Below are 23231 nucleotides of genomic sequence, written 5' to 3'. Positions count from 1 at the left end.
AAGCCTTTCAGAACAGGTGTGCATATACATATGGGTATCCGTCGGTATTGTAAGAAATCACAGATATAGGGAAAAAAATTGGACGGTATAAGGTGTTGACGTTTGTTATCTATTAACCCTCTTTGTGTCAAGAGATAAAAAAGAGAAAGAAAATCTTCTTGTCGGTATATCGGTTGACTGTGCCGGCACTGCAGAATGCACACTGACCGGCTGGACTGGTTGGTGTCGGTAAATTGATAATGCAATTTTTCTGCCACTTCAACTGCTTCAACTAGGCGTTGACCGAAGATATATCCTCAGTCAACGTATAGCCGAACAACATAACCTCGTTTTATTGCAACCTCATATGCCTCATTCCGTGTGTATGTCCGATAAATTTTACTTGGAACAATTTTTTTATTTCATCCATTGATTGACAAACTGTCCAACTGCCGGATTCACTGTCGCGAAAATCATTTGACATCTTTGGCACGAATAGATAGTTTGATTTTACGCTCGCAAATGGTCCTAGAAGATTGGTGCTATCTACGCCAAATTTGACGTTTATGGGCCCCCATCTTATTTCTATGGCCGTGTTCGAAAATTGACTGACAGTACTGTCAGCAATCTTTTATCTCTTTAGCGCTTCCAAGTTCGTGAATAGCTCTGACTCTGTCCTAGGGAATTTTGAGTACTGTCATTCAATTTACGAACATGGCCTATGTCAGCTAATCGCAACGACGCTTCCACGGCAAGACGAGAATCGACGCTACACTCTTTGACAAGGGTTTTGCTCTCTGGGTTTTGGAAGTATTCTCGATATCGAAAAGCATGTTAGTACTGCGGACTTAGTCGGTAATATATATACTCGTAAGTGTTGAACGCCTCTTGCGGGAGTAGAGGGAAAATTTGTTTATTGCTACGGATTTATTGGTTATACACCGATCGCGAATTGTTGTATTTTCGGTTGTATTAGGGCCAAAAGTCGATGTAGAATTTACAGAGTGAATCGGGAAAAACTTAAGAAACAGTATTTCCTCGCAAGCATGGAAGTTGCATTGCACAAAGTTGAGCTACACGCTGACGTTTATATGGTCTGTCTTCAACATGCCTTGTCGACAGAGAATTTTGAAGTTATGGGACTGCTCATTGGAAATGTAAGTGATCTTTACTGTTTTACATATTTCGTATCGAAACGTCGAGATAATTCCTGGGTTTTCTATGAATTGTAATTTTATTTTCATCAAACTTACACGTCAAAATTCTGTTGATGGAAGATCACAGCTCATTAACAGCGTAGATAGAGATTTAAAAAACCTGAAAATTTTACAGCTAGAGTCTGGAATTGCCAACGTATCTGCTGTGAAAATACTGCGGCGATCGGACAAAAAAAAAGATCGCGTAGAAATATCATCGGAACAAGTTTTGAAAGCAGCGGCGGAGGCAGAACGATTGACAATTGAACTTAATCGTCCGATGCGTGTACTTGGTTGGTACCATTCTCATCCCCATATCACAGTTTGGCCGTCACATGTTGGTAAGAATAACAATTACCCAAGAAAATAGTAAATTAGTGACCATGTAGTATTTCATATGATCTCATTGCTTACTTTTGTTTCAGATGTTAGAACACAAGCCACCTATCAGACAATGGACCATGGATTTGTGGGGTTGATATTTTCAGTTTTTTCAGAAGGCAAAGATTCGAAGGTGAAACTTTTCTCATAATATTTAATAATGCAAATTGCAAATTATTAATCTAGTGGCTTCTAAGCCTGATTGATGACGATGCTACATAAAAAATTTCCACTTAAAATATCACGAAAATAAGACTTTACTCTTTCAAATGGACCGAAATTCGAAAATCTACATTTAACAGACTGATCGATCAAGATGATGATGTGATACGCCATTATCTACGTTAATTTTTTACAGGAACAAGAAGCACTTGTAACTTGCTTTCAGTCGCATAATGGAGAAGCAACTGAGATACCATTAGAAATTCTATACACCCCTGACCTTTCGGAACAGTGTCTAAAAGTGAGTTGGAATAATTGCATGAACACTGTATTCTAAAATTGATGTGAGAAGCTGCAGTTTCAGTACATATACGAAATATTCTCATCTATATTTTTTTTTAACTTTTTCACATCTTTAGACAATGACAGATCTACCAAAGATTTTGGTCCAAGAAGAAGAAGACAGCGCAGAAGCTTGTAAAAATCACCCAGATTTGATGGCTACTATTCACAATCGCGCAGGTTTGTACAATCACAGGTGCAACTATAGGCAGAATTACAGTCAGCAAAGCTGAACAATATTTTTATTATTTTGCAATTCATGAATTTGAAAACTTTCTTTCAGTTCATACAAGAGCTTTGGCGCATATAACGGATATTGTAACGAGACCTTTGGTGTCAATATTTGAGACAAGGCTAGCCCTGAACAAAACGCGGGCTACGTTCTTGCAGAAACAACTTGCTGAATTACAAAACATGTGTACAGAATCAATGAAACTTTAAAAGTCTGAATGTAAAGGGTAAAAAACGACGTTAAGCGGATCAAAAAAGTATACCATTGTACAGGAAGTGTCTATTATTTAAAACAAACGTTGAATGTGATATTCGTCGTAGTACCCGTATCGTTTCCCAATCTAATGTTAGACACTGCTATTTTTTAATTAAATATATGGTTTATTTACAAGCTCTTAGCAATAGTCTGAATTCTGTATTTTCACTAGAATACATATTTACTCTCTTTTATGTAAGAAGTGAGAGCTTTTGTTATTTATAAAAATAATTTTTTATATCTATAGTGCCTAATTTGATAGATATCTTATAAAATATAACTATGTTATCTAGATATCGAAAGAAGAGAAGGAAAATATTAGCCTCGTGCACGATAAGATGCAAAAATTTGAAAATAAATTTTTAACAACTAATTTCCGTAATTCGTCGCAAGTCAATAAAATCCACAAGTTCATTGTTGACGCATTCATAGAAGGTCGTCGGCCAGACGAGAATGCGTGATTTCTTTATACTTCTACTTTCTTACGCAGTTCTTCCATTTCTTTGGTGCATTTTTATTATCAAATTAACTATCACGATACTGATTCCATGCTTCGTTTCTTATTGGCGAAATTTCAATTCAGTCTCGTCGAATTGTAGTTTTGTGTCAAATCTATTGAATTGCATTTGCGAACACAATAACGTGACACGTAAACACGTTGAGTGTGTTATACATTCTATAATGAATGGAATCTTCCGTAATGCAAAATTATTGGATTAATCAGTCGCTGTACTCGCCAATGATACGTAAACAATCAACAACATTGTTGTTTGTTTTCACCTTTGTATATTTACAGTTTTCACGATCAATTCAATATCACTTTCAACAATTCCCACAACGTGCTCAAAACGTTATCTACAGATTGTCTAATGCTCCTCGAATATCCTTAATTCCTGTAATTATCCTGAAAAACAAAAATTGCTCCTTAAGTCCTGGAAAAATCCTGATATATTTTGATTTATCATGGAACAGTTGACGTAATACATTTTTGATCGAAACTTGTGACATTTAATTTATAATAAGCGGTCTTGAATGCGTTAAATTTTAGCAGACGAACCATGCAGTCGTTAGTAATTCACTCTGTATATAAACTGCTTTACATATATTTTTATTTAACATCTAACCAAATTATATTGTTTTTAAAAATTTTTAAGAAAACGAAGTAAAGATCTTCGAATTTTTTAATTATTTTTCCACGAATTCCTGGAATAGTCCTGAAATCTAAATTCTCGCTTGCAGTACACACCCTGTGACTATCGAATTTTTCAGAGTAATTATTGTGTTGTCCAAACAAAATAACCCAAGTTCTAAAAACTTGATGCGTCAGTTCGATGTTAGTGTTATCTAGTGATTTTCATTTTTTAGATTCAAATATTCGCGCGGGCCGTGTTCGCCGTAATTGGTTTAAATCAATTTCGAACGTACGCGTCGGCGTCTGCTCTTTTCCATCGTAAATAAACCCGAAAACCATTTTACAAATATTATATAAATTTTCCTCGCCTTCATCGGGCTATACACGTTCCCTGCAAAGCCTACGTAATTATAATCTACAATTATAACGCTGGGGGTAAATCAATATTGTGTAGTATTCGAACATCCTCTCGTGCGAGAATTCCGGTAGCGTCACGTATCTGTTCGACCAATCAGAACCGATTGTGCGGTGTTCTTTATCTCCACGCCGCATCGTGTCGAACCAGAGTCCAGACCACGGTGTGTGTGGCGCGAGTGAAGGTCTGTGACGTATGGTTCGAGGATTGAAAATTCCCGTTAAACCAACGAGATTCGATTCGTAATGAAGTACATATTGGTAACCGGCGGTGTAATTAGCGGGGTGGGTAAGGGTGTAATCGCTAGTTCGTTCGGTACGATTTTAAAGAACTGCGGTATTCATGTGACGTCCATCAAGATAGATCCATACATAAATATAGACGCAGGGACATTCTCGCCATACGAACACGGTGAGTTTATTTCAAAGACTCCGAGACGTCCGTTTGTCGCCGATCTTACCGATGCCGGCAATTTATCATTTCTAATGATTGTTGTATTTCATAAGAATTTTACAACCCTGTTCGATCTCGACCATGCGGTCGCTACGAAGCCATTTTGTTCGTGTGCGCACTCTTTGGCGCGGTTTCTAAGGTCACGTGATTTTCTCGGAATTCGAAAGGTTCGATCAACAATCGATATATCATGTATTCGATCGATATAGTTCTGCTCTGCTGATTCAAACAAAAATAATTATCAAATATCACCATAAACACGTGTCGGGGTATTACAAAATGATTGCAGCTCTTACGAAATATAAAAGTTTAATCCTTGGCAATTTTCGAAACAGCGCAGAAACTGCATTGCCTTTGAATCTGTATACACCTGTTGATAAATTCCGAATCGTAGGTCATAGCGAACTACAAAATTTTTCATGATTCTAAAACAAGATTGACGAAAACAGACTGATTCAATTACATTTTCAGATAATGGACTCACCCGTTGATAACAATATCATTTATTGCTTCTTCCACTCATATTTATGTAGAAATTCAGACATATGGTACACTTGGCTATTCCATCGTCAGCTATCAGCTTGAATTTCGATAATAAGTAAATTGTTCAAAGGTTCTCGGTACAATATTAAAAAAAAAAATTTTTCCCTTTTAAAATTTACCAATTGTTCTATTGTTCTATACTTGGAATAATTGGTACAAAAAATCCAGTGTGAGTGGAAACAATACCTTTTGTACTGTTGTTTTGAAAAACATGATTCAATTGTCTGTGATTGTTTATTAATTATAGATGTTCTCTTGTTCCATGAATGCACAGCTACTTTCTTTTGGTCTTGTTCGAGTTGAAACAGTGCAACTATCATATATATGCTATAGTCATAACATGCGCTGTACAAATTAGCCTGAACTTGATTTTTGATTAGCTTTCAACCGTTAGATGACCGGGATTTGAGAGTTAAAATCGCTCTTGAGAAATGCCCAAATCAGTGTCTGGGTATCATGTATCAACTATATACAAAGTTCATATCACAGGGTGAGCCGATTCATCGGTTTTCCGGTCCTCTGGAGGTTGAAATTCACGTGATTTCTTTCCATTCTCAAAGCAACTAATCTATTGAAACGCACTCAAAATCGATTGTTTTATTATCATCACGATTAATCTGTTTTAGGCGAAGTATATGTTCTTGACGATGGAGGTGAGGTGGATCTTGATTTGGGAAACTATGAAAGGTTTCTCGACGTTACTCTCCATAAAGATAATAACATCACAACGGGCAAAATATACCAGTCTGTTATTACCAGGGAACGACGTGGTGATTACTTGGGCAAAACTGTTCAAGGTAATTTTTCTCCTCCACTATCTATGAGTGCATTGTTTGCGCAATGAGCAGAGAATAAAAATATCGGTACATGCGTGTTCCAGTTTTATAATACATGGTATTTTCCATCTCCTTTTGTTATAAAGTTATTGTAACAATGTATGTGTTTCCCTGAAGTGGTGCCGCATATCACAGACGCTATTCAAGAATGGGTAGAAAAAATGGCCCATCAGTCCGTGACACAGGATGGAAACAAACCCGAGGTATTCGAATCGTCTTCTCCAAATAGGGTGATTTTATTGCGGAGTATTTATTTTCTGGATTGTTTCTTCTGTTTTAGGTTTGCATTGTCGAACTCGGTGGGACTATTGGAGACATCGAAGGAATGCCTTTTGTTGAAGCTTTTAGACAATTTCAGTTCAGAGTAAAGAGGGAGAATTTTTGCTGTGCTCATGTATCTCTTGTTCCTCAGGTATATTTGTAGGCCTAGTAATAATGTCGACATGGGAATAATTGAATATATCTATTGTCACGAATCCAAACGCAGAGATTATCTATATTACAAATTCTTAAACAAATTCTTTCTTGAAACAAAAAGTTGTAATTATCAAGATTGGAATGGTTCGACCGAAGCAATACAATTAATGTTACAAATAAATTTCTTGAACTTTCAGCCTCGTTCTACCGGCGAGCCTAAAACAAAACCAACTCAATCCAGTGTCAGGGAGTTGCGTGGCTTGGGTCTGTCACCAGATTTAATTGTTTGCCGATCCGATCAACCCATTGGTGATTCGGTGAAGGAGAAAATCTCTAATTTCTGTCATGTTGCCCCTGAGCAGGTAATTACGATTGTTGCAATTAATTCATTTAACCAATACACAGCACTAAGTGCAATTATTGACAGCATAATGATGTTCAGATTTTCACTGATTAATAATACTTTCGTTCTATAGGTGATAACCATTCATGATTTGTCTTCGATTTATCGTGTTCCATTACTGATGGAGCATCAAAAGATTATCGAGTTCCTGAACGATAGGCTGCAATTAAATATCAGTATGCCACGACCTCGCCATTTTATGCGAAAATGGCGAGATCTCGCTGAACGCATTGACCATTTGCGTAAAGAAGTGAATATTGGTCTCGTTGGGAAATACACTAAATTGGAGGACTCTTATGCGTCGGTCACTAAAGCATTGCAACATTCAGCTGTACAAGCTGGCTACAAATTGAATTTAACCGTGAGTTCTTTAAATTTGGGTATTCACTAATTAACATTGAAAAGTTAATCAATTCCTTTAAAAACTCGTATACGTTTCATCTTCATAATTGACATTATAATGAAAATATTTGCTTCAGTACATTGAAGCTGCCAGTTTGGAACAGGCTACAAAAGCAGAAGATCCAGTCTTGTATCATGAAGCATGGCAAAAACTTTGCAAGAGCGAGTAAGTCATTTTGTTTACTGATTTTATAAAGCTTAATTATAGCAAAAAATTATGCCGTACATCGACTAAGTTAATAAAATCTTGAAATTCTAATATTTAAATGTGTGTAGTGGCGTGATTGTGCCGGGTGGATTTGGAAAGCGCGGAATAGAAGGGAAGATGGAGGCGTGTAAATGGTGCAGAGAAAACGATAAACCTTTCCTTGGAATATGCTTGGGGCTGCAAGCAGCTGTTATTGAATTCGCTCGGAATGTTCTTCATTTGATTGGAGCTAATAGCACAGAAATTGAACCAGATACCAATCATCCAATAGTCATTGACATGCCGGAGCACAATCAGGGTCAGATGGGTGGAACGATGAGACTTGGAAAGAGGCGAACCAGATTTACAGCCGCTAATTCCGTCATAAGTAATTACAAGCATTTACGAAAGTGGAATGTAATTTTCCAATATTGTTGCACAGAATTTTCTGCACACTCCTGGTTCTGAAAATCTTTGCAACGCATATTTCAATAGAGTATTTAACAATCTTATTCTTTACCTTTTCCTGCAGAACAACTCTATGGTAATAAAGACGACATTGAGGAGAGACACAGGCATCGATATGAAGTGAATCCAAAATACGTTGCAGATCTCGAAGCCGCCGGATTGAAATTTGTTGGTAAGTTCTAAGGCGTAATACTAATTAGCAGTAAACGGGTCAAACTAATTATACTGTTTCTGAATATTGAATATTATAAATTTTGACCATATTCTATTCACAATCTGAATAACGCATAGTCTGAATCTATGATTTGACTGTGACAGGACACGACGACGACAAAGTGAGAATGGAGGTAGTCGAATTGGAAGGTCATCGTTACTATGTAGCAACTCAATATCATCCCGAATATTTGTCTCGGCCCCTCAATCCTTCGCCACCTTTCTTGGGACTAATATTAGCGAGTGTGGGTAAGCTACAATCTTATCTGGCAAGGGGCTGCAGACTCTCGCCACGTCAACTTAGCGACAATGATTCAGGTGAGATAAGTTTAAAATTGGTTCTTCAGTTATAATTGTTTCTCTTTCTCTTTATATATATATATATATACACATAATAGATGTCTTAAAAACTGGATTTCTATCACTTCGAAATCATTACAGTTACTCATGAACCACGTGCTGTATGTTAACTGGGTAACCTATTTATGATTATTGAGTGATTTTTTGATTCGTTTGATTCCAGATGAAGACTATCCAATTGTAACAAAATTGCCACTAGAGAAATTGCAGATATCTAATGACTCGAGAAACCCTGGCACAAAAGTTTCGGACAATTGATGTTGATAATAATATAATTTGATAGCTCATGGTTGTCAACATATGAATGACGACAATTTATTCCAAAATTTATGAATTTTACGAAACTGTTTTATTTATATAATATTTATTTTATCAATTACATGACAATTCTAAATTCAACTAATCGCGTAGCCTTTTTTCATAACATTTTAAAGATAGTTACATGACTTCGTTATTTTTTATTGATAATCGTAGTTGCATAAAAATAAATAATTGATGATTTTTTCGAAAACATATATTTTCGAATATAGGCTGTTAGATCCCGTATTTGATTATAATATGTAGATCTAAGAATTAGTGCCACATTTTGTATTGAAGTACTACACATCCATTTTTTACAACTGACAAATTAGGGTTACGGTTGTTTTTCAACGTTTTTGAGTTTCTATTTACGATAGAGAATATTGACCAAGAGTTATTGGTTGCTCTATTATCAATAATTATAAACAACACTTACATATATGCATGAATATTGCCATGTCTGGAAGGACGTCGGTCACTTCATCACACATGGGAGAAGATTGTAAAAATCTCACATCAAGTATCTCAGCACGAAATTTCACTTTTATCGTGCATACGACATGTAAAGCAGATGTTGAAAAATTCATACGGGCGTGTCGACGTAAAAACGTATATGGGCGAAAATATCATAATTCCGATTCCAACGAAATCTTGTAAAGATATTTTGTTTACACGGAAATTTTATTTTCAATCTGCGATAACTAGCATTGATTGAACTGGTGCAATATTGAATTACTATGACGGTGTTTGATATGTCTTTGGAAGACCTTTTGAATCGTACAGAATAAGTTGGTGCTTCACTCGGTGCTTTTAGAACTATTTTCAAAAATTTGAACCGATTTCTAATTTTTCTTTTCTTTTTTTTCCCCATACATTGAATAATTTTGCATTCGGCCGTTCACGTTTCTACGTAGACAAGGTTCACACTTAAATTGTGTAACGAATTTCAATTGCCCACCGTATTCATTACCAGTATATTATGCAGCTAGTGCGTAAAATGCGATTTTACGCACGGATAGCGATCGAAAGTACGAGTGGCTAGCCTTGGAAAATATTATTTGTTTTTAATCTTAAGTCATGCATCACTATTATTGGGTTTACTCTGAATTTGTTGTACTCCATTGATTGAAATATACATTTTTTTATATTTTATATGTACGATATTGTGATTGACTACAGTGTAACTTTTCATTATATCCAAGAATGAATTGCATGCATTGAGTTTATAAATAATATGTATATAATCCAATTAAGTACCGCATATGGAACTTGCGCAACATGTGTAAAAATAATGACTGCAGTTTGATCAGCAATTAAATATCTGAGCAACAAATAATTCGCTTATTCAAATTGCACTTCGTCATTGAAAGTTTTTAAAAATTTTTCTCATTTCTGATTGATTAATGTTCATCAATGTGAAATCAAACATCAAGACATGCACGATATTATTTTTTTCGAGAAACTAATATTTTTCTTTGTTTATAATTTGAATTTGAAGAGTCTTACAAAGTGTGACTGTACCTCAAATCTCTGCCTTCTTCTTGCAAGAATGAATCCCTACGTTCCCAGATTCAGTAGGTAGTAAGATTCTCTTCATCCGCACGCTGTGGATATAAAGAGAGTTTGAAAGATATTGAAATTGTGGGGATCATCGCTAGAGCTGTATATATTCAACATAACTTCACGTGCGGAGAGAATTTTGATCATCTCAATAATGTTCGCTGAGTTGACAAGTTACATTCTTTAATTTTCATTTATTTTCAGCAATGAGGTGTGAATAATACCAATTTAGTCTTTCAGGTGCTATAAATACAGTTGGAATGGGATGTTTAGGAGTAACTTTAAAAACATGTCGAATTTTTCACTATAAATATTTATTCTTACAAAAGTCATTGGGCCAAATAACTTCCTAGTTCTACAAAATTGGTGTCATTACCACTATAATTTTCATTACAAACACTACGTAACTTAAAACTTATCGTAGTGTTATGTGATTTACTCAGTGTGTGATTCGAATGGTGCTTCAATTCATCTCGTTCATAATATGAGTGTTAGTATTCATATTGAAATTATTCTACACGTCCAGTCCGATCTGTTCCCACTTTTTTCTTTCGACATGGCGTGCAATTACAAACAGTTTTCAACTTGTTTGTTTTTGGTGTGAATTTTCACAACTTATTCGTTGCACTACTACATTTATGCCACAATCAGGATAATATATAAAATATTCAAAAGTTAAAAAAGCAAGTTCTAGCTGGTACGACTCTGAGCAGTACCGAACACAACTATTAAAAAATTTGACACTTGGTATAATTAACCAAATGAGCAAAGGGTTTCTTTTATCGAACTGTTTACTGAACGTATTTACAGTTTTATTGTGAGTTTATTGGATGCAGGCAGTTGAAGTTACTTTTTCCATCTAAAAAATTTTGTAGATCTCACTTCACATTCTCAAGTCTACGTAAGTATCGTCACTGAGAAACATTCCTACGCTAGCACCCTGTTACTCAGTCTGAAGGCACAGCTAGGAATTTGAGTGAAAAATAATCAATTCTAAGCAAGTAGTCACGTTATCATATATGCCTTGAATAACAGGAAAAAGAAACCGTATTCCCTATGAGAATATAGTTCAATAAATCAATGAATATTTGCATACTCCCAATAAATAATTAATTTATAATCTATGTATTACTATTGTTGGATAGTTAAGCTTCTATAAGTGCTACTGATAGCCATTTGATGGAACAAAGATTTCTTACGATTTGATATTTTCTTTTTGCCAGTTCAGACATTTTAAACGATATATCACAATTTTTCAGATCCATGTATTTCTTCGTCTAGAGTAAGGCTAACATAATAGGCGTGTTATGAAAAAAATTGAAACAATATGTGTACACTTTTTTTGTTTTCGGAATGTATCAGAATTTTATTTATATTTATTTCTGCAATTCATCATGTGTAAGCGCAACTACAAATCATAAATTAAAGGTTGTGGTTCAATCTCTGTCTGGAACAAAGAGTACGATAGATAATTACCTGTTAGTGGAAAATCTGCGATATCTCTACTGACATTCATTATTATTTATGACATTATTCTGCAACAAGATATTTTATTATTCCAAGTACTGTCAGCTTTATTTGTACCGATACATCATTGGCGCGAAGTTAGATATGGCATACAATCTTACAGGAACCACAACCCAGAATTAAAATTTACTATCATTACGTAGAATGGAGTATGTACAAAACAAACAAGTAATTTATATGCAAACCAGATTGTTTTGAGTGAAAATCGAGGGAATGACATTAAATTCGATAAATAATTTTAACACAAGTGATGTAGATAATAGTATTTGTAAACAAAAAAGATCAAAAAATATAAAATAATAATAAAAATAATAATAATACAAAGTATATTTTCGTTAGATGCACGTTGGACGGTAATTATTACAACTAGTAGAGATTATGATAATAAAGGACAGAAAGATAAATATAATATCAAATAATTGTTAGCAGTAGAAAATGTTTGTACATCAACTGAGAAGCAAGTCTCTGCTTATTATAATTATTATTGTTTTTCTTTCCATTTTGTTTTACCAATGAGATAAAATTTAAATGCTAAGAAATTATAAATCTAGTGTAAAAATGGGTATATATTAATCAATGGATTTGTATAAACTAACAGACTGAACCAAGCAATCGACAATTAATAATAAAATCTTGATTATAAATTCTAATTTGGACATTGCTCGAAAGAAGATGAGTTTTCGATTACGTGACGATGAAAAAATGATAAAAAAAATCCGGATTTCTGAAAGTTCAACTTTTTCTTAACTACATCAAACCGTAAGATTGAAATGAAATCGAATAATAGTTTAGTGTCTTTTTTTGACGAATTATTCCTTCATAAGTAGTTTGAAATTCAATTGCAAATTATGTCGACTGTATGTTCGTGTTTATTGTATACAGAGATTCCACGTTTGACGTGACAAACAGTCAGCTATTTTATAAAAGACGTTTTTCTGTATAAAAAGCATTGAATCGTACACATTTTCGGCACGATAGAATCGGGGGCAGTGTACTAAAATTAAATAAACCATTCTTTCTTTTTTTGAACTTGGTGACCGGTCGTGGAATGGACGACTGCGGAATCTGGGTCCAAAGCCATTTCGGCTCCTTTGTCTTCCTGCGTTAGATACTCTCCCTTATGCCTGGACATGTACCTGCCAATAAGCATTGCCATTATTATCAGAGCTATCAGTAAGATAGCCAGTACAGTTCCCAATATTGCTGTATCAGTTTCGTGGTAAGCTGCCCTCAGTTTGTCCTCGTCGACTTGCGGCGGTGGTCTAGTTTCAACTATATTCGGCGGGTGAGTAACGGGCTCAACTCCGCAGAAATCTTCCGTCAGCTGACTGCCCAACGATCTTACATTGGCTGGTCCGCTTTCTTGGAAGAGAAGCTTCAGCGGGTAAATATCGTCAAACTCAACTCTAGACAAGCAGCCAGTAAATCCCTCGGTCATAGATTCGTTTTTACCGATGTACATGTACTGGATGTTGTTGAACTGAGCATCGGCAGAAGCCTTGATGTTGAAATTGAAAAGTTTTGGCTCGTAGTTGTCGACCTGTATGACCAGGGTTGCCCCGGAATTTTGTCTGCTTATTCTGACGTCGTGGTACTGACCTAAGCCGAAGTTTTTATCAGGGAATATTACTTCCTGTCTTTCAAAACCAAAGTCAAAAACGACACGGAGATGTCCGCTGTTGGATACCATTATCGTCATGTATTCGCCGGATATGTTAGAAAATAGACCTATCAAAAAACCCTTGGGATTCGTCGTTGTGAATCCCACGCGAATTTTTTCAGCTATAGTAGAACGCCAGCTTCCCATGAAATCGTACTTAATCATCGAGCTCTGTCGCATGTTTACACCAATTTCTGAAAACACATAAGGAAACAAAATTTTAACGACCTATCTCTGATCAAAGATGTGTACTGTATTAGTTGTCTAATAAAAGCGTAAAACCTATAGATAAATTAACTTACCATCTGCACAAATTGGTCCTTTAAAAGCTGTCCATCTGCAGTCACACGCGTATCCGTCAAATCTCTCCAAACATGTTCCATTGTTCAGACACGGGCTGCTTTCGCATCTCCCTACACAATCGGTGCTCACTCCGTAGATTCCTCTTCTAGCATGGCTTCTCAGATCTTGTAACACTCCGTTCAATAACATCGCTCTGATGCATCCGACGTAGCCATCTCTGTAATCAATCGTTGCTCCGATTATAAGATCAGAGGTAAGATGTAGCGCTCTGACCGGGCCAGGTGGTTCTCTGACTTCGTTCTTAAGAGCTCCATCGATAACGATTCTGGCCTCCTTGCGGTTTCTTTCCACAGATACAGAATGCCATTGATTGTTGGCTAGGCTGTACGACGTTTGAACGCTAACAGCCAGCGGCCCACCTCCAGCCTGATATTGGAAGTGAATTTGGTTTCCTCCGTGAATAGATACTTTGATGTAATCTGTAGGTCCCTTGCTATGAATGATCACTGCATCTTGAATTGTGGTTTTAAATTCAAAATAAATATCGCCGCTGTGACCCATGTCGAATGTTGGTAGATTAATCGTAGCATCAACAATGCGAAACGTGATAACGTTTTTGAACAGATCTGAAATGAAAATTGTGATTTGTCACGCAGTTTGAATTGAAATGTGTTTCAGTTATTTCTGTTCTTTTTCCTTTCATTTCGTAACTGTCAATATATCAGTATTCTTAATTTTATCTTTGCATTATTTTCATTGAATATTTGTTTAAATAGGTTTAAAATGATTTATGGTAAGTACAAATTGGGTGACGAAATTTAATAATCATATGGTTCATTCAATATGGTTCACATACTTCTAGGTTCCCTAAGTACGTTTCGATTTTACACACAAGATTTCGTTGGGATTCTGTGTGCGGGTAGAAAAATATACAGAAATGCTCCTTTGTCAAACTGGCAAATATTTGAAAATATTCTGCCAGGGGTAATTATTATTGGATGAGGCTAATCGTCTATGCTGCTTTGGAATTACTTTTGGAAAGGTGAGAGTCCAAATAGACAAAAATAAGACAAACAAAGTTGTTGAATAAATTAATTACAGGATTGGAGATTGTTACAACAACTATACTCGTGTCAGCTATGGGAATTTTAAAGCTACCGTTAACCTAGGCACTTCAATTGATTCCTATATTAGCAGATGGATGATCTTCTGCTTACCCAAATGTACCCACGGTAATTCGGTACCTTACAGAGAAATTTGATAGGGTAAATTAGAAAAGAGTCGACGATGATCAGTGTTACCACAGATAATTATAGTTTTTTTGTTTACCATCGCCTTCGCAGATCAAAGGTCCGAGAGTATATCTTCCCTCTTTTTCATCAAGTGGCGTTCCAGTATCACCAAGCCGTAACTGCTTCACAGGCAGATGCTGTTTTTCGGTAATGTCACCGCCATCCTCTTGCCAGCTCTCAAGCCCTGAGTCGCAATTACACCACTTTGTCGGTTCTACACAAGTTCCAAGAACTCCACATTCGCATTTACGAGACCCTGGGAGCGCACCACCCCAGTAGTCCATGCGTTGATTGCCTCTGCTGACCCACCATGAATTTGGTCGGAAATCTTCGGTTATCGGAACTGTAAGATAAATTATTGGAAATTATCATTTGGCTATGGTCAGTGAAATTTTATTTATATACTTCGGTATTCGGTTTTACAAACCTGGCGAGTTGAAAAGTCTCGACTCTTTGCAAGCGTAATTGATTCTTTGCGAACAGCTGGTGGAACGATTCAACAAAGCTTCGATTTGGTCAAAGTCGGCATCGTAATTCACGTCTTGAATAAAACTTCCCGGTTCCTCAAACCCGTTAACTGGTGTTGGTAGCTCATTACTATGTCTGAGAACAGTCATTACTCTTCCATCGGCATAGAATTCACACGTGACAGGAAACGGGCGTAAAGGCCCGCTTGCGTCAACATCAATTTTTATTTCAGCTCTCTGATTAACAGAATTTGTATTCTTGTAGGCCTCGCACGACAGCGGATGCAGGGCTAAACAGAAATTGAAATCAGTTTTATGCTCAGGTCATCCAGAGTCAAAAGGGTCGTTTGAAACTTCATTACACTTTGCTACATACATGTATGACAGACGGCTCCTGCATAGCCGGTATTTGTACAGTCGCATGTAAACTCGTCGGAGGTTTGACGACAAATTCCTGCATGTTTGCAGGGATTAGGGTTGCATCGATCTGTCATTTGACAAGCATCAAAGACAACTTCATTTTTGCAACAGTATTCATCCTCCTTCCAATCGGTAGGTAGTTTATAATTTCCGTCAACGGTAATCATTCTCATACATCCAACGAATCCTCGATTTGTTCCTGTTCCGAATACGCCCCCACCAATCAAGTATAACGAACCTGTTGTCATATCCAGTAAACGTCGCGTCCGCATTGGACGACCATCCACATTGAGTGTGAGACTATTTTTCTGTATCGTCAGTACAACTTGGTGCCATTTTCCATCATTAAACATATCGTCAAAGTTATCCAATATCACTTTTGGATTACCTTGGGTTTGTATTTCCACTTTTATTTTTCCCTCTTCGAGGAACAGCTACAAACACAAGTAGTCATGTCACTTGTATTCAATCGAGTATATGTTTATTGATTGAAAAATGATTAGCATTACAATCATCACTCACTTTTACGTATCCAGGAGAAGTAAATTGATGATACATAATCATTCCTTGATGTTCGTACGTTCGGAATGCGAGCGAAATATTTAATGAGTAAACTCCTTCGTACCCTCTCAGTCGAGCGAATGATTGCGGTGTCAAGAATGTTATTGGAATTATAGGAGGTTCTGGACAGTAGTAAATCGTATTCACTTTGTGGTATCTAAGATTTTCGCCAGTTATTTCAGTTTCTTTAAGCTCATGGAAGAAACTGGTAGTGTTTAGATAAAAGTTCTCTATACATCCGGTGAAATTTTGATTTACCACTAAGCCGTCTTGCCTATTTGGCACCCCGCCGATGAAGAACTGTTAACAAACGAGAGACGGTGTTTATTTTTGTTCTATTTATTTTCAAAGTTAAACCCTGATTGCGATAGATTTAAAAAAAACAAAGTTACGTACAGCTCTGTTCAAGTCAAGACGGTAAAACTCCCCTTTGATTCTTCCTTTGATTAATACCCTGTCAACTGAGAACGAAATCGTCCTTCTGTTTCTGGATATTACAACATCATGCCACATATTATCGTCCAACAGACTTCCGACGGATAAACTCGTCATGACACCAGACCCCAAGTCTATGTTTAGCAGCATTCTGTTGTCTCGCAATTGTAAGGCTAAAAAGTCCCCTTGCGTTCCACGAGAGTACACCAACACTCCGTCGGCATTGTTAGTTTTGAAACGAAAACGGAGAGAATGTCTGTCCGTTTCGATTGGCTCTCGAAGAAGATCCCAACGTACGAGCGATGAGCCATTGAAGGACAGCACGTCAGATACTAAAATAAGTTGATAGAGTTGAATCGTGAGAAAGGATCCAAGCTATTCCAATACTACAGATAAAATGATTTTGATATAGAGTGTAGCTAATACCATAATTGCATCCGTAGAGCTCAACGCGCAGGGATATTCTATCCCTCCATCGAGTTGGATTTATTCTAATCCATCTCGCAATTATAGGCACCTCAAATTTGTTCAATTTAATCATATCTCCGTTTACGTTGCCTTTGAACATCTGTAAGGGAATGACAATTTAGCAGGCCAGTTGGGAAAAGTGTTAGTTTAATTCTTTCCCTCTTGTTAGATAAGTTATACACCGAAACTGATCATATTGCCACAGAAATTGATTTTTTAGTGAAAAGATTATTGTCAAAAATTTCTACCGCTACTGTAATATGCATACGTGGTGAAACAAGAATTTGTGCAATTGTGTAGCAACAAGTTGGTATTAGATAGAGTGTTAGTCACAAAAGTGAAATAATAAATTATGCGATAGTGGCTGGATGGATTATTGGAAAATTAAATATTTCTTTGAATATCGTTGTACTGCGTATTGTTTGGTACTGCCTAATAAAGAAAAACATCCATCGAACAAACACTCGAAAGTAGTAGTATATGTATATCAAAGGTTTTTAGAGTACCAAACGCGAAAAATATCAATTGATTTTTTCCAATATTCTTTCTCAGTACCTCGTCCACACCATCTTCGCTTTCATAACTTGTCCAGGCCGAACCGTCGTTTGAATATTGGACAATATATTCGGTTACGAATTCGTTAGTATGTGCACGACCACGTGTCGCAATACTGCGTATATCGTATCTTTCTTTCAGCTTCATTGTCAGATGCTGATCGTAGCTGCTGGTGTCCGGTGACCATGCCGAATCCCCTGCAATTCCCAGCCCGTATCCAATTGTTGTTGAAAGCAGATAGTAGAAGAGAAGCAGAAAAAGTGAAACAGGTTCAGAAACACATAAGTATAACGATTGTACAATGTTTTTCTTTTCGCACAATAGTCTCTTTCATGATCCTTCATTTTCAGTCCAAGGTGATACAATGTAGGGGGCAGGATCTTCCAGCGGCGATTACACTAATTTCCACTACTACCATGCAAGCGGATAGATTACTCATGCATAATTACTCACATCGTGTATCATACATTATTGTTACACCGACCCTTAAGCCCGTTAAGACCATCAACGATTTATTATTGGATTAATAAGAGGGATATTGATAAAATAACTTAAAATATATATATCAAACGCGTTCGTCTTGCACTCAGCCAGTCAGCTGTTTCGTCACTTTTTGGAATAATACATTAGGTGAAAGAATGACGAACACACAGATACGCTGCGAAATGATAGCCTTCTGTAATCGCTGAAAATTACCTTGGTGTTGCCGTCTTCCTCCTTGTAATCAGCATAGTCAAGACCGTTTGTGCCATAGCTAATACCGTACTCCATCACATATTCGCTCGAGTGCGAACGTCCCTGGGTGGCGATGGACGTCAAGTTCATCACTCCATTCAGTTCGATGATGAGGTATTGGTCAAAATCAGAGCTGCTAGCTGTCCATGCGTTTCCGCCTATGTCCCAACAATATTTTACGCATGCAAGCAACTCAAACTGAACTTAACTAGGCATTTACTATGTTTCCAATAGTACGAGGTAATAAATAATAACACACAAAGATCTAGCCTCTGGCAAAGGTGATAAATAATTGTCGGAAAAATACTTTTCAGACTATCCTTTAATTGCTACAACGAAAATCTTAATACAGTCGAACCGAGTAGTAAATTTCTCCTCGCATGAAACTTGGACTGGATATATATTTAGCTGAACAACTGATTATTCTGCTATGGTCGTACTATTAATAGAAGGTGGATGGATAGATAGATTCAAAGTTATTACTAACGATTTACAGAAAATAATGCGGGGGTAAAGTTTGTTCCGGTTTCATTGAACTTTACCTCAGTTTTACCTCTAGTAATTTGAAATTCAAGGACTCAGAATGTAAAATTAGTCAGAAGCATGAAACATTGTACAGGGAACATCTGGCTTAGTTTGATGCCGATCAATAAAGTTGTTTGCATAAAATATATAGAGATACAAGTGGAGAGGGAACTGAATTATGAAAGAGAAATAAATATTGATCAAGTTCAAACACTTGTCAAAGCCTACCATTGTTTCAGTCTAGCTTTGGTCAATTGACGGTAGTCTAAATAATAGCCATCACGTTAGTCTAAATAATAGAGGAAGCTGGAATGCAAAATCTAACATATTTTCAAAAATAAATGGCTGGTTCGGCTGTATGTAATCCTTTATTTATTTACCCACTGATTCAATAATAATCGTACAATGCTTATCGGTTGTTACGTCAGATAATAATAATAATAATAAATCACGTATTTTTAATAAGATATGGGTTTGTCGATATTTAAATGCGATGACAATTCTCATTTTGTGAATACTCGTTCACATTCAACACTATTTACTAATAAAGATAACAAAACTTCTCTAGCTAAATCTTTTCTCGGGCTGCTCGGGCTTGGCAAAGTATTTCTTGCAATATTCGAGGTCCAATGAATGAAGGGAAACTGAATTTTCCATTAGCTTTTCAAAGTTCATTGTTTCAAATTTAATACCGCGAGATTCTGGGGCAGATTTGTTTTCTTGTAAGGCAACGGAAACGCAGTGATCTGAATCAAGTAACGATTCCTCAAAGAGCCAGTTCTGTTTCACCCCGTCTAAGTAGAGTTCAGTGTCCGTAACTAACTGACCCGCCACTAAGGGCGAATTTGTTTTGAATGAAATTCTTGATAAATCCATAGCTATTCCTACGCCTATAGCTTTGACATAGCTTTCCTTCAGAGACCAATGTCTACAAAACATAGATACTTGATCCATTTCAGATTTTGAGTTACCTCCTCTGATCGAGTTCCACTCTGTAGGTGTAAAATTTCTATTCATAATTCGGAAAAATTCAGCCAAGTTTTTACCACCGGTATACTCGAGCTTCATTACATCGACTCCTAACAGTAAATTTCTAACTTCCCCAGCAATGACTGTGTAGCTTCCCTGATGGGACACGTTGAAGTTTAGATTCTTAACGTCGCCATTCACGAAGGGCCGATCACTTTCATCTCTACCGAACGATACGTCACCGTAGGGAATATTGCCGTACTCATTTACAAATTTACGCATCAACAATCTGCCGACGAGAGAAGCTCTCGCATCTTTTTTAAACACGAATCTACCGATTCTTTCCTTCTCTTCGATTTGTATGCAAGAAATAGCTTTTAGGAATTCCATCTCACTTGGATCCCATTGCAGCCAATTGAACGCCCATCGAACACTCGACCTTGCCATTTTTATCATAACAAGAATCAGATATGTTGAAATAAGTTACGTTCTTTCTTTTTTCAATATATAAATAAACTGTTTCACAGCGGACTTCTACGACAGGCTCCGTTTTGTAAAATTTTGGGACTTCTTAGTATCCACCTGAAGCAAATATACAAGACGCAATTTTACTTTTTTTCTGGCTATTATTCGATTACCAAACTCAGACCTAAGGTTGAACCTGAATATATGGAAATAAATCAGGGTTGTTGCAAGGTTTGAACTTCGAAATTGTCTCATTTTTCTATGCTATAAAATTTCTTATCTACATGTAAGAAACCAACTGATGTTTTGAGCTAAAAATTATCTACTGTTAAAATAATACCTGGTCACTTTCGCAATGTGGATATAAGTGAAAGTGATACAGGATTGTTACAAATTTTTAATTCACACATTAGATTCTTGCATTACAACTTTTCATATTGACGCTTTCAGTCACAGTCTATGACAGAAATTAGAATTCTAAATAAAACCCATATTAGCGTATAATATTGTCTCAGATCTTGGTTTGAATATATTTTTGCAAATCTTAGAAATTTATCAGGTTGCAACAACCCTGAGTATTGACGAGGCGATAAAGACAAGGATTCAAAGCGTTACATGCTTATCTTCTGATGGATGAGTGCTAGTATATCTAGAATGATACGTACAGGGCTGATAGCACTAATTTTGATAAAAATGATAGGAGTGATTACCTGATGTAGAGAAGTACGTACAATGCATTCATCGAGTTGACTAAATACTTTTCGCAATAAAAAAGTTACTTCTATATCTACTGGGGAGACTCAACGTGCGTCGTTTGTTAGCGACTACTTTGTTCGCGTATCGTTTCATGAAAAATTATGTCTCAATGTCACGATGTGTTAAACACTGGTATATTACTAAAAAAAAAAGATAATCTTGCTTAGTCAGGGTACTATTCAACTTTGATTTTTTCTTACTATAAAAGCTTAGGCCTGAGTGTTCTGAGAGCAGGAAGTTACGGAAAGTGTACTGTACCATTTTATTGATTTCTTTCAATTGGCTGATCAAGCTTGTTTTAGATATATTTTGTGGTGACAAAAATTGTATAGTTTCTTTAGAACCTTGCTGTTACACGATTAGGTGAATTTTTTTTTATTACCTACTTGTAAAATTTCAATATGATTATTCTGACCTGACAAATTTGAACGTGAATAGTATAGTATATAATTTATCGTTAGTAGGAACTTGAAGCGTGTCAGATGATTGTAACAGAAGATGCGATCAATACGTATAGAAAGAATTAACAAAAGTGAATTGTTATCAGCCCTGAGTATGTGACATAAATGCTTGCAAGACTGCCCTGCAAACCTCTCGTTTGAATGAACTAATAAACAATGAGAATTTTTTGTAGGTTCGGAGAATAATTAAAATCAAAGAAGTCGATATTTGTGCCAGCGAAGATTCATTGAAAGAAAGTAAATTTGAGATTACAACATCAAGAGTAATAAGGAGAAAAGCTAGTAGCCGACAACAAGAAGAAGCTACGGTATAACAACAACACAGTATTCAAGGCAGGCGTATTTTCACCACATCCACATGTTTGGTTCGATTTCGGATTCAGCTAAACCGACTTAGTCTCGCCCTGTGTCTTTCGACGTAAAAATCAAACGATATTATAAAAATTTTTACCGTTAAGCCTGGCATTTTCGGGTCCTCGTTCGGACAGGGATGATGTAGCCTTTAGTTGAGCCTTCTCAAGCAGTGGCATGCCGCAATCGTAATCATCTGAAAGAAAAAAAAAAACAACAATAAACTACGAAGCGTCAGGTTTTACCTCGGCGTAATTTGGCGAGGATGAGAGAATCAAGGGTTGGATAATTCGTCTTCGAAATAACGTCGCCGCTTGGAGCAAGCCAACGCCATGTTGAGCGTTATATGGGCTTGGCCCAAAGGGATAGTTCACGTTTGAAACAATATTATTTCGTCTATCGGAATCAGAGCTACATGCTTCGGTTCAATTGTTTTCGCATATGCGGGTCGCTTCAACTTACATCCGTTTGTTCTCGGCACTGATACGAGGGTGAAGAGGAGAACGATGTACTTGATAACGCACATCATAACATTGCTTGAATTTGCGGTTACACGGGTTACACCCAACTCTGGTTGACTAATGAATGATCCACGCAATGCCGCGGTCCGAGTCGGTGAGTCGACTCAATCTCTGGCTGTGTGAGGTGGCCGAATGAATAGTCAGACTATAGTTGCCAGTGACGCACACACAGTTGACACTTTCCAAGTTTACACCCAACGTCTATTGGCTGATCCATACATTTTTTAAATCTATCGGAGCGACATTCGGTGGCCGAAAGTCGAACTCGAGACCTGTTCGACTTTCCAACGCTTTGTAAGCGTTCCGAAAGAGGGCAGCACTGTTTGAATCAGTGATCGGCAGTTGGTTGTGACGAGACAAATGATTAACGCCCCGTTTTTTTCGACACGGTTTATACGACGTTCAATTTTTTCTGTGTAGTTTCGAGACAGGCTGAACTTGGTGTAAACTTTTGATTAACTTTAGAGGAATCGGGGTTTTGAATGGTTGCACTTGGGAAAAATATCGCGATCATTACTCTGTAA

The 23231-nt window shown here is 36.7% G+C and overlaps 3 protein-coding genes across 5 annotated transcripts; 2 read left to right on the top strand and 1 right to left on the bottom strand.

Annotated features, from left to right (window-relative positions):
• The first annotated feature begins 572 nt into the window (after nucleotides 1-572).
• On the top strand, nucleotides 573-2920 carry LOC124180026 (lys-63-specific deubiquitinase BRCC36-like). The gene is made up of 6 exons (XM_046565005.1): nucleotides 573-1136; nucleotides 1312-1516; nucleotides 1601-1689; nucleotides 1915-2019; nucleotides 2138-2240; nucleotides 2344-2920. Exons 1-6 carry the CDS (start codon nucleotides 1026-1028, stop codon nucleotides 2499-2501), a joined length of 771 nt encoding a protein of 256 aa, XP_046420961.1. The 5' UTR covers nucleotides 573-1025; the 3' UTR covers nucleotides 2502-2920.
• Nucleotides 2921-4232: 1312 nt separating this feature from the next.
• On the top strand, nucleotides 4233-8887 carry LOC124179371 (CTP synthase). Its single transcript, XM_046563663.1, has 11 exons — nucleotides 4233-4505; nucleotides 5717-5887; nucleotides 6044-6129; nucleotides 6207-6338; nucleotides 6541-6705; nucleotides 6820-7107; nucleotides 7226-7314; nucleotides 7425-7723; nucleotides 7868-7975; nucleotides 8122-8334; nucleotides 8540-8887. The coding sequence occupies exons 1-11, from the start codon at nucleotides 4340-4342 to the stop codon at nucleotides 8632-8634; spliced, it is 1812 nt and encodes a 603-aa protein (XP_046419619.1). The 5' UTR covers nucleotides 4233-4339; the 3' UTR covers nucleotides 8635-8887.
• Nucleotides 8888-10533: 1646 nt separating this feature from the next.
• Nucleotides 10534-22887, bottom strand: LOC124179370 (neurexin-4). 3 transcript variants are annotated; one of them, XM_046563661.1, is made up of 11 exons: nucleotides 22649-22887; nucleotides 22287-22382; nucleotides 17925-18121; nucleotides 17328-17469; nucleotides 16863-17233; nucleotides 16428-16766; nucleotides 15862-16339; nucleotides 15446-15775; nucleotides 15056-15361; nucleotides 13726-14352; nucleotides 10534-13617 (listed from the first exon to the last, which is right to left on the bottom strand). In XM_046563661.1, the coding sequence occupies exons 1-11, from the start codon at nucleotides 22713-22715 to the stop codon at nucleotides 12764-12766; spliced, it is 3807 nt and encodes a 1268-aa protein (XP_046419617.1). In that variant the 5' UTR covers nucleotides 22716-22887; the 3' UTR covers nucleotides 10534-12763. The 3 variants fall into 3 exon arrangements, with proteins under 3 accessions (XP_046419617.1, XP_046419616.1, XP_046419618.1); XM_046563660.1 differs by lacking the exon at nucleotides 17925-18121 and adding an exon at nucleotides 18621-18817 and having other exon boundaries at nucleotides 22649-22886; XM_046563662.1 differs by lacking the exons at nucleotides 22287-22382; nucleotides 22649-22887 and adding an exon at nucleotides 18621-18758.
• Nucleotides 22888-23231: the final 344 nt, after the last annotated feature.

The sequence above is a fragment of the Neodiprion fabricii genome, chromosome 4, assembly GCF_021155785.1.
Source record: "Neodiprion fabricii isolate iyNeoFabr1 chromosome 4, iyNeoFabr1.1, whole genome shotgun sequence".
In the NCBI taxonomy this organism is placed as follows: Eukaryota; Metazoa; Arthropoda; class Insecta; order Hymenoptera; family Diprionidae; genus Neodiprion; species Neodiprion fabricii.
Note: the sequence above shows the minus strand (reverse complement) of the source record. Positions and strands in the feature narration are given on the sequence as shown.